Source organism: Panthera tigris, chromosome F2, assembly GCF_018350195.1.
Source record: "Panthera tigris isolate Pti1 chromosome F2, P.tigris_Pti1_mat1.1, whole genome shotgun sequence".
In the NCBI taxonomy this organism is placed as follows: domain Eukaryota; kingdom Metazoa; phylum Chordata; class Mammalia; order Carnivora; family Felidae; genus Panthera; species Panthera tigris.
In genome coordinates, this window is record NC_056676.1 from 24,017,787 (window position 1) to 24,029,934 (window position 12,148).

General features: G+C 43.2%; 1 protein-coding gene across 1 annotated transcript in view; it reads right to left on the reverse strand.

Moving 5' to 3' along the window:
- Positions 1–11,604, reverse strand: part of JPH1 (junctophilin 1) — a 122,532-nt gene extending 110,928 nt beyond the window's left edge. Inside the window, 2 exon segments of the mRNA XM_042973172.1 lie at positions 4,795–5,554; positions 11,226–11,604. Of these exon segments, the coding sequence (XP_042829106.1) occupies positions 4,795–5,554; positions 11,226–11,604 (1,139 nt within the window).
- Between the last annotated feature and the right edge of the window lie 544 nt (positions 11,605–12,148).

The following is a 12,148-nucleotide window of genomic DNA, read 5'->3' on the forward strand; positions in this document are numbered from 1 at the left end:
AAACAAACGCCTAAGGTTCTCAATTGCTTTACATTTTTTTTCAAATGTTTATTTTTGAGAGAGAGTGGAAATGGGGGAGGGGCAAAGAGAGGGGGGGACAGAGGATCCGAAGGGGGCTCTGTGCTGACAGCAGTGAGCCCGATGTGGGGCTTGAACTCACAAACCATGAGATCATGAGCTGGACCAAAGTTCAAAACTCAACTGACTGGGCCCCCCAGGTGCCCCAGGTTCTCAACTGCTTTAAGCCAATTCTCTTCCATCCTTTAGCATGATAACCATGTCCTCTGGGGCTCAGAGTCTACAAACCTCTTCTTTTGTCTACATCCTTTTCTAAACGATCTTTTTCCAGAGAAGAGTGGTTCTCTGAGGGCCACTCATATGCTATCTCAGCCAAATCCCTCACTTTAAAACTCCTTAAAATATTTTTCTCAAGAAACAGTACTCTGAACATGTCTTAAATTACTGAAGACAAGAGTTAAATGGGGTAAAAACGCCCAAATGAGAACTGTCATTGAAACAACAGGTATGGAAGGATGATCTTGGGCACAGCGTTGTTCTCGGCCTCTGAATGTGAGGGGCTTGAGATATTCAGAGCTGCTCCCCTACATCTTGAACCTTTCTTTAAAAACAAGGTTGAGACAGTTTCTCAATTCTAGCAGGTGATTTTTACCCGCAGGACCAAGACAAAAAAGGGAAGAAAACATTTTGTTAAATCTTATACATTTGGTACTTTTTAGATCAGAACAGAAACCTGAGGAAAAGTTACAGGAGTCAGCAAATTAATAGCACCCCTTAGAGTTTTCACTCTTTCTTTTAAAAAATGTTTATTTTTGAGAGAGACAGTGTGAGCAGAGGAGGGGCAGAGAGAGAGAGGGGGACAGAGGTTCCAAAGCAGGGTCTGCACGCTGACAGCAGTGAGCCCAATACGGGGCTCGAACTCACAAACTGTGAAATCATGACCAGAGTTGAAGTCAGATGCTCAGCCAACTGAGCCACCCAGACGCCCCAGAGCTATCACTTTTAAAGTGCTAACCTGCTAGTAAAGGATCAGTATCTACTGATTCTTTATCTGCTGCATTATTTTTACTATCTACTGGTAACATGATTCCCCACGTTCTCTTATCTGTAAGAATTAAACAGGGGCCCACAATAAGTCTTCTGAAATATGCCTCCTGTGCATTTCCTACGGAGATACACCACTACTCCCTATTCAACAAAGCAAAAGAAAGGTCCACAGATCTTCTGGGCTCAAGTTGGTTGGTTTCATGTCCCCTGATCTCCCTGAGGAGGATATAATTATTTTCTCTCAAAGCCAACTTGAAGCTTTGCTTCAGGATAATATAAGGTGATGGTACACAAATGGATCCAACTCCCTGAGACTTAAGTAACAAAAATTCTCCACAGCCTATGAAATAACAGCAACAGAATAATGATTAGCACTATCTGGGTGGCAAACTAAGATGGTCAGTAACTATTAACGTTATCATCTCCCTCTGTTGCTAATGGCGAACAAGTGATTTTGAGAGCAGCAGCTGCCAGGAGGTAGTTATTTCTAGTTGTTATTCTGCCATTACTGGGGCAGGATGAGGGGGAGAATGTCACCTTATGTTCTTAAACTTTTGCTATTTTGTAAAACCAAAACACTAACAGTAACTACTGGAGGGTCCAGGAAGTACTGAGCAGATACTGAGACATTATAAAGAGCCATGGTTTATGACAATATAGCAAGAAGTTCTTCCCTCCCCCCACCCCCCGCCAGCAATCTCCAAAACCTTAATGGAAGCTTTTTTTTTCTATTATTTATTTATTTATTCATTCATTCATTCATTCATTTAATGAGAGCATGCTTTCATGCTGGGGCAGGGGAGATACAGAAGGAGAGATGGAGAATCCCAAGCAGGCTCCAGGCTAAGCATGGAGCCCAGCGTGGGGCTCAATCCCATGATCCTGGGCCAAAATCAAGAGTCTGAGGCTCAACCAATGAAGTCAGCCAGGTGTCCCTCTCTTTGTTTAAAAAAAAACAAAAAAGCTTTTAAAAGAATGTAGAACTTTAAACTCAGAGCTACTGAAGGGGAATGTCAATCCATCAGCTATTTTCTACAAAAACAAGTGGCAAAACTCTATATCTGAAGTATCGTTAAAGCAAGGAATCTGGAAAGAGGAGTAACACAATGAAAGTAAGGAAGACATAAAAGGTTACTTGAGAATTTTGTTTTCTCTATTGCATCATCCAAATAGTATACATATATTTTTTTACTGTAGTTAGAAGAGTTAACATGATATCTACCCTCTTAACAAATTTTTATGTGCACAATATTGTTAACTGCATGCACAATCGTCTTGCTTAACTGAAACTTCATACCTGTTCAACAGCAGCTTCCCATTTCCTCCTCCCTCCAGCCATTGACAACCACAATTTTAGTCTCTGTTTCTAGGAGTCTGACCATTTTAGACACCTCACTTAAGTGGAATCATGCAATATCTGTCCTGTGACCGGCTTATTTCACTTACTATAATGAATTGAGCATTGAAAAGATAGCTAGGTGAAATTTTTAGGAAGTAGTTAACTGGCCAAAAGTATATTTGATTAAAAACTGTACAACACAGTAATCTCAAACTATATTACCACTACCCCCAAAAGATTTTCAACAGAGAGGATGTGGCTAGCACTTGGGTAGGAGTTTATGATACTAGTATAATCAGAGATCCTTGCATTACAAGCCTTTCCCTTTCATTATGTAGATTCCTCCCATTTAAACTAATCATAAAAGTCAATAATTAAAACAAGCTTAAGAAAATCATTTGCTAGAGTGTCCTGCACAGTTTTACTTTGCATCTGCAGAGATCAAACTGCTTCTACTAGGATCACTAGGTTGTAAGGTGAAAGCAAATGGAAAAATCCAGGAGTGCATTTAAAATTAGAGGCCAGGGCATAACCAAAGGTATAGCACTAGCTCAAAAGTTAGCTGAGGGCCAGGAAGCCAATAAGATTAGAGGTGCCAAGTATCCCATCTATAAGCAAACCGAAAAGCAAGTAATTCAACGCTTGGCTATTAGGGAAACTGTGGTCTAAAATAAAATACGCTCAACAGAGAAGAGCAGAGAGGCCCTTCCCGAAAGTTTATGCTAATTAACAATAAGCAATATTAACTTTAAAATAGGTGGAGTTTTCTCTGCCCCTCCCCCGTTCATGCTCTGTCTCTCTCTGTCCCAAAAATAAATAAAAAAAAGTTGAAAAAAAAAAAAGGCGGCGCCTGGGTGGCGCAGTCGGTTAAGCGTCCGACTTCAGCCAGGTCACGATCTCGCGGTCTGTGAGTTCGAGCCCCGCGTCAGGCTCTGGGCTGATGGCTCGGAGCCTGGAGCCTGGAGCCTGTTTCCGATTCTGTGTCTCCCTCTCTCTCGGCCCCTCCCCCGTTCATGCTCTGTCTCTCTCTGTCCCAAAAATAAATAAAAAAAACGTTGAAAAAAAAAATTAAAATAGGTGGAGTTTGGGATAAAGATGGAAACCCTGAAAACTTTTGACACCTATGTCAATATAACACAAAAAACATGACCTCTTCATTTTCCAAGTAATGTTTCAGATACTCAGAAGTAAACAGTGACCATAAAGTTTTTATTTTTTAAAGAAACTTCAAAAGTCTGAAAGTATAAGGTTGAACCTTGTGCAAGTGCCATTTTTTGAACATCAAGAAGTTCAAGTATCATAAATTTTGTATGGTTCAACCAAAGAAAAGAGAAGCTTAATTCAATGCTAAGAATAAAAATCTGAAGACACGCTAATATTCTGTGGCTTCCAAAGGACATTTACTTCTACAGGAAAATATTACTGAAGCAAGAAAAGGGTTTTTAATATTCTATGCTAAATGTACGCCTCAAGTCACATGATACTGTGGCCATTCGGTGGCCATGTAAATAAGCCTAAAAATCATATTTTCCATTTATAACCATCTTTTTTTTTCTTTTTTTTTCTACAATATGACAATTCTATTCCCAATAGATTTCTCCATCCCTCTCTTTGGACCCCAAATTCAGCTATTCATGGCAAAACTTCAAGCACATAGTCCTTCTGTGCCCACATACACCCCACTTCTCAATCTATAATTCATCGCGATCTCCTACTCACTCCATCCCTTCTCTACTGCTCTACTTTCTTCCAACTTTGGCACACTGACAGTCCCATCTGTCCATGGCAGGTTCCCCCCACCCCTTTCCTTTTAATACACCGGTGATCTAATCATTCCAGCATAGAATGTGACAATTTGTATCAGCCTTAGTCCCTCTGCCATTCCCATACAGTTGAGCTCTGTTGTTTTAAACAATGCATAGGAGATTTGGTCTTGTAACTTTCCATTTCTGCCATATCTAGATCTTGGTGGCTTTCTCAAAAAAAAAAAAAAAAAAAAAAAAAAAAAAAGAAAAAGAAAAAGAAAGAAAAAAAGAAAAAAATCATTCTCTGTGGTAGTATTAAAACAAAACAACACACCCCTGAAAGTAACTTTCTCGATTCCTGAAAATGTGCACAGTCCGAGTGACCCGACGTTAAGTATTAGGGAAGTAGTTTGTGACAGCAAGGGGATCTCAATGTGCTTCCACATTTTGCGATGACGGCCAGGTTCAGAACAGTGCAGGTACATTTCTGACTCTCATTCCATTGGAATTAATCATTTTCTAACTTTGATTCTGGCAGTTACAGAAGCAAATATGGCGATGTTACCAACAGAATGACAACCAAAATATTTGATATCCCACTGTTTTGAACGACCATGCACAACCACCCGCCCTGCATTTACATACCTTGAATTTGCTATTTCCACTTTGGTTCTCGCCATGGCAGCTGCCCTTTGCGCGCCTTCAATTGCTCGGTCCACCTTCTCCCTAGTTTTTGTATTTCTTATTGGTATAAGCTGCTTCCTTATTCCACGGACCAGAATATTATTTTTGTATTTCCCCTCTTCTTTGGAGCCGTCGGGAAACACGGTGCAGCCATATCCATGCCTCTTGTTATTTGCCCACTCTCCTTCATACTTCATGCCGTTGGAGCGCTCGCTAATGCCAAAACCATTTCGCTTGTCGTTCTTCCACTCGCCCATGTACGTTTCCGTGGTGGTGGCGTCGACGTGGTCTTCCACCGGGCAAAAATCACAATCTACGTCGCCGAAGCTGATCGTGGAGTTGGCATCGCTGGAACTAATTCTGCTCATGGCCGCGTCGCTGCGGACCGAGCTGCGTTTGCTGGAGATGGAAGACTTAGATTCGGACTTGCGAAGTTTCATACTTCCGAGAAGGGAGCCCCTTCGGAAGAGGCCGCCCTTCTTCTTGCCCGCGAGCTCCGCGTCGGCGTGGAAGTTGAGCACGAAGCCGCCGCGGGTGCCGGCGGGGCTGTCGGCAGCGGCCGCGGCGTCGTGGAGCACGCTGCCATTGCTCTGCTCGCTGCGCAGCGAGGCCATGGACGTGCGCAGCGGCGAGCGGATCACGGTGGCCATGCCGTAGGGCACGCTCTGGCGCACGCCGTAGCCATGCCGCATGCCGCCGGCCCATTGGCCCTGGTAAGTACCTTCGAGAGAGACGGCAAGAAAGCACAGTGTGAGTCGGGGGCGGAAGGGGTGCGATCTCGCCTGCCAGCACCTGGGTGCGTCCCAGGAGAGCCCGGTGCTCAGAGCAGGCAGGCTCAAGGTCAAATCCTACACGTATCCAAGTCAACTCTAAGTGACACCTTACGTTTCATCCACTTGTGAGTTCCCGCCCTGTAATTTTGTGTCAATGGTTTCAATGTAATTGTTTAGCATTTTCCAAGTTTGGTAATTTTCCTTTTCATTTAAAAATTTATACGAATGTTTCAGATGAAACCACCACTTTCTAATACAAAAAGAGTGATCATTAGAAAACAACTTTTCTCCCCTGATCAAAATCCCTCATCGGAAGGCAGTGTCACAGAAGATGAAATGAGTTCTCTTTCTGAATTTTAATTTTACTCATTCAGCTGAAAAGCTCTAAAAGCTCTAGGTCTGTCACAATAACATCCCAACAAGCTAAAAGACTTAAAATTGTTAATGATCGGGACATGGGTCATCAAACACATTATTTTACTTTACATTTTCTGTCTTCCATGTTCACCATCTTTTTTTAGGGCAGGGAAAACTTTAATATTTAGGATTACTTAGATTTGGGAGAAATTTTTGAAGCGAAGAGTGATTTGACAAATATGATACAGATCCTGAATATTGTGGGACATGAAAAAAATGGGCAATTTAACATTTTGTACTTCCAGGTGAAATGGTCAAAGATTTGCCCTGTATTCCTTGCCAGATTTCTGCTTTCTCCCCGTCATTCTCTTCATGGATTTCCCTAGTCACTGCCACTACATGAGCCACATCATGGACTAGAAGCACTCAGAGAGCAGGAGTTCCCTCCTAAGCGAGGACAAAATTTCCAGTCTCACGGCTTATGCGTCTTGTGGTCTGCAGGTGTAGATGACTTTATAGTAAACAGCTATGATGGCTCAAAAGAATATGCTATTTACCCCTAGAAAAACTGGACTAAGGCCAAAGTAAAACTTCCATTCTTTAACAGTCTGGAATTCATTTCAGAGCAAAGGGGTGTTTGACAGTGTCCCTCAAAACTCTGTTGACACCAGATCACTTCAATGAATATTATGCCTTTTTAGGAATAGGATAATCTCTAATCTAAAGCATTTGTGCTCAGTAGACTTTTCTATTAAACAAGTTAGCAAAATAACATAGCGCTGCTTTTAAAATAATCACATGAAAAACTGAATACTAAAATTAGGGAACTTATGGGTGGCTCAGTCAGCTGCAGGACTCTTGATTTTTAGCTCAGGTCATGACCTTATGGTTTGGGAGTTTGAGCCCCGCGTTGGGCTCTGCCCTGGTGGTATGGAGCCTGCTTGGGATTCTTTCTCTCTGCCCCTTACCTGCTCTCTCTCTCTCTCTCTCTCTCTCTCTCTCTCTCAAAATAAATATAACTTTAACAAATATTAGGGAACATAGGGAAAAAATTAAATTTAGGAGTTTAGAATTTTCTTTTCAAAATCAAGGCCATTTCCTTTACTTAAAGGCACATTTTAAATTACAGTATCCCCCAGAAGTTATCTAGAAATTTTAAGATGTAAGTACTTCTGTATGATTCATAGTAACTCACAATATCATAGAAGATAAATTACAGCGATATAAGTATTTGATGTAATCAAATGTCTTGACCTCTCTCAGTTTCTGATTATATAGATCCACCTTGCAGTTGCCTTTCATTTTATATTGCTACACACAGATTTCCACTGTGTGGCATACATTTACTTTTTAAATACTGAGCAATGATGCTAGTGGTTTTGTACCATTGTGTTAATACGTGCTGATTATTTCATTGCATTTAGAAGTTAAGACTGTAATGGATCCAAAATCAAAAGTTTTGACTCATTTCAAGACTACCTTCTCTTTTTGTTTATTCTGATATATTTATGTCCTATAAACAGACCTAACAGCAGGGCAACAATGAAATTCTAGGATGCCTGGTACTATGAATGCCCTATTCTAGGCAAATGTAAAAGTTTGAACCTGACCTTTATGAACTTCTAAGAAGGTAGGTGGGCCATAGCTTTCTCAAAAGGAGTAAATCCAAAAGGATAAGATAGTCATTTAGACAATTCAGGTTAAGAAGGTTTCTACTGAATATTAGCCATTTCCAAATACACCACCTTAACAGGGAAGGGAATTAAATTATTAGGAAATTTGAGCTTTGACTTTTCCTTTGTCTATATAGATAAAATACAAGTTCTAGGATAAAAGTTCTACAACTTGACTTACATGTACTAAAACAACCTTTTTAAAAAATATTTTGTTGAGATAAACAAGGGATCCTATAATCAACTCCTACCTTTCTACATCATGACAAGTTAATTTTGCAAAAATAGTTTCCAAAGGTGCTATCTGAGATCAATTAAGTTTTATACTTTTAAAATGCAACCATATCATCTTAGTAAATGTTTAACAGTGAGGGAGAATTAATAAGTAGCTTCCTTGAACTGGTATCTCCAAAAGACAAGCATTCAGAATTTCCAAATAAGTACTGCTTGAAAATCCAAGCAGTTTGAGGCAACAGCAGTAATTAGAAAGTTTATCTCTATGCTTAACTGTCAAACAGGGAAGTGGGGGGTGGGCAACAGCATTAGCCACATTCCCATCCTATTTTGTTAAATCACAGTATATGGAAGACTTCCTCCATAGAATTGCTAAAAACCAATTTACAGTCAAACTGTTAGTAGTTCATCTGAAATTTAAAATAGGGTTAGTCAATGAACTTAGGAAAAAAGGGCTTCTATTTTTATGAAACAGGTGGGTACCAACTTCTCCCCGCTGTCCAAATAAAGTTCTAATTAGTTCCTCTCCATTCCTCAAATAAAGATGCATATTTCACAAGTGTAAAAAGTATTTTGATGGGTTTTTAAATTACGTTCTATGATTTTTCATCTGGGAGCTGGTTTTCTAGATATAGCCATTTTAACTACAGCCTTGTAGTGGAAGGCATCCAGTTCCAGTAAAAGGTATACTGTGCTATGCCAAACTTACATCTACGTGCTATGAATGGGCATATGCAAGCATATACAGTTGATAAAGCAATGCATCTTCCTAGATATTTTCAATAGTTTTATGACTGGTGGGAAAAAATGAGGTGCAGATCAGAAGTTATGCAAAAAATTCTGGGCACCTAGATGTGATTTCATTACTATGGTACTAATTTATTTTTAATTAATTTTCAGGCAAGTTCTATGCCAGCAACACTTCACACAAATTACTGATAAAATAAGTGGTACTTCCCACATGAAACTTCTAGTTTAATGTCATCACAAAATACATGGAATCAGATTTTCCCTAAGTTTGACAGAAGGTGCACAGGGATGGGCATGTGGTGGTGCAGAGACAAAAATAAGCTAATTCTTAAGTAAGAATAGGGAAGGTGATATTTCCTATTTTGGCCAAAACTTTTGTATAAAATAAGTTATTGCAATATACCTCTACTTAGAGCACCACTTCATGATTAAGGACCTTCTAATTAAATGGAGTGACATATGAAAGAAAGCAGAAAATCAACTTGCACAGAGGAGACCCTGAAAGTGATTTTTAAGGGTTTTTTTCCCTTCCTAATTGGTAGCATATTTGATTTCTTTTAATAGAAAAGGAAAACCACAGTCCTATGGTGATGCCAAATTTTAAGGGTTTAAAAAATTTTTAAGTTAGTTTTAAAACAGAAGGCAGATTATCCATAAAGTCATCCCAGTCACTTAACTGAGCTTCTAAAACACATAGGGACCTTTGCTATGCTGCATATTATATATATATATATATATATATATATATATATATATATATACACACACACACACACACACATACATATATATACATGTATTTTATTGCTACATATTATATATATACATGTATTTTATTGCTACATATTATATATATACATGTATTTTATTGCTAAGTGTAATGAATATTCTAAACTAAGAGATTTTGTTTAATGAGTAGTAACTTTTAAAAGACTATTTTTAACCTTCCCAAACTGAAGAGAACTATCCTTGTCCTTCTTAAAAGGTTGTAAAATAACACACACATTTAAAAAATAAATTTTGCATTCTACTTTTGAGCATGGAATTTAGTTATATTACAGATCTGGGGCCTCCAATAAAATCCAATCACAAGCTAGCATATTTATAGGGCTGTCAACCAAGGCACTATATGCCCATTCAGAACATTTAAGGGCCCGAATTAACTACTGTGGAGCTCAAGACCAATGCAACCCTTATAAAAGTATTATGGAAACAGTTCCCCCCCCACCCCCGCCCGCCTCTTAATCCATGAGAACCATATCCTTTATTTATACTGTGGGATGGAAAGATGTCCGTTTTATCGAATTCTACCATTGTACTGTTTTGCATCTGAAATACAGCCCAAGTGTTCTGAGTAACTGAAGTGTACAAATTGTATAAGCTTTTATATAAGTAGTGGCCTAACTGAGGTTGCAGTGGGCTGGAGAAACTTTTAATTGGATCCTTTTCATACCCTTCAGCTCTGAGCTGCATAATTACGAAGCTGACACTGCCTCCTATAACCCTTTTCAATTAACTATGATTATGTTTATTACCAGAAAATGTATTTTGCCAAAGTATAACCCATTCATCCTTCTCCACTTATTGCACAAGGAAATTCATCAGGTTTTGCACCTGTTTCAGTAATGTATACTTTTTGTAATTAAAAAAAAAAAAGGACTCTGCCTCTACACAATTCATTTTGCAAATACTGTTAAATATTAAAATAAGGTGATTTTGTGCATAGCCAGCATGTTGAGGTCATACACCTTAGTGCAATTTGGTGATTCCATATTGCCACTCTCTGGAGTAAAGTGGCTAACTTAGCAACTGCAGGACCAGAGCTTTCTAATATATTTCTTAAAACGGAGGCTTCCTCGTTCCTTTCTGAGACATTTTCCTAGTAATTTGCCCAAAGCTCTCCAGGTCAACAATGACTACCAACCATTCTTTTGATTGAAAGCCACTTTAAGGAACGAATGAAAACTAGGAAGAAAAACCCACACCCTCTGAGCCCCACCTGCATCAGGTGGCCTCTCCACTTCCATAGCTAGGATATTTCCAAATGCATTCCAAATAAGGCACAATTCCCCTACATCCTAGTTATGGGGTTCTGTTTTCTATCTTTAGGCTACGAGAGGACCAGAAGCGAAATACGACTCCACGTGAAACCAATCCGGGGAGCGGTCAGCACCGACCGCCAGGCTCACAAGCCCAGGGCGTTCGCTCTAACTCCACGGGAGTGGCGTTTTCAAACCCGGCCGGGAGAGGGAGGGATCAGGAACGTAATGTGACGGGCTCAAGTGACAGCGTCCTCTCTCCAGCCCAACCCACCCGGGCGGCGCTCCCTCCTGGTGGCAGTGCAGCGCTGGCGCCGGCCAGGTATATTCACGCCTTGCTCCCCCGGGTGTGGACACACAGCCCGTTCCAAGAACCAGGGCAGATCAAACCCCCGCGCACTAGTCGCGTCTCCACGCTGGCGCGGGAGGTGGGTGGGAGGCTTTCCCAGGTGTTTTGGCGGGTTTCCGGACACGTGCGCCTCTCGTCCTCCCCGCTTCCCCGCAGCCTGGGCAAAGCCCACCGCACCAGCTCACGGAGCAGCCGAGCCGCCTGCGACGCTGCTCACCTCCGTCCCCGTAGGTCTCCACGCCGTACCCGTCCTGCAGCCCGTTACTCCAGGTACCCTCGTAGCGAGCGGGGGTGCACAGGCTCTGCCGGACCCCGTAGCGCCCCTTGAAACCATGTGACCACTCCCCCCGGTACATCCACTTGCCCTTCGTCTCCACCCCCAGCCCGTGCCGCTTGCCCTGCGCCCAGTAGCCCTGGTAGGTGTTGCCGCTGGGCCAGGTGTAGCCTCCAGCCACCTCGAAGCCGTGCGACCAGGAGCCCGAGTACTCGCCCTGGCCCTTGGGCCCCGTGCAGATGCCATGCCCGTGCGCCTTGCCCTCCTCCCAGCCGCCGCAGTAGGTGCCGCCATCGTCGAAGTCGAACCTTCCGCCCGTCATTCGGGGGGCAGCCCCGGCGCGCTCCCCGCGGGGGCACGGACGCGGGCAGAGCTGGGCACGGCAGGGTGTAGCTCGGTGATGGGGGCCCGGCGGGCGAGCTCACGACAGCGCCCCGGGCAGCTCGCGCCGCCGCTCGGCTCCAGTCCGACGCCGCCCCCGTCCTCCCCTCTTCTTTCGCCGCCGCCACCGCCGCCTTCCTCCTCCTCCTCCTCCTCCTCCTTCCCCGCCGCCGCCCCGGCCAGCGCCGCGCGCGAGAGGACAGCCCAGGCTCCGGAGCGGACCTTCAGCTGCTCCCGCCCGCCCACGTGAGCCGGGCGCCGCCCCGCGCCCGCCCCTCGTCCCCTCCCCGGGCGCCGAGGCCCGGCCCCGCGGCGCTCCGGCCCCACCCGGCCCTGCCCCCAGCCCCGGGAGCCAACGCTTCCCCGGCGGGCGGGCGAGCGCGGGGAGCGGTTGGCGCGCGTGTGTTCGCGCAGTGGGATGCGGGTGGGGGGCGAGTGTACCCAGGGACGCGCGAGAATCCCTGCCGGTAGACGAAGGCGCGGCT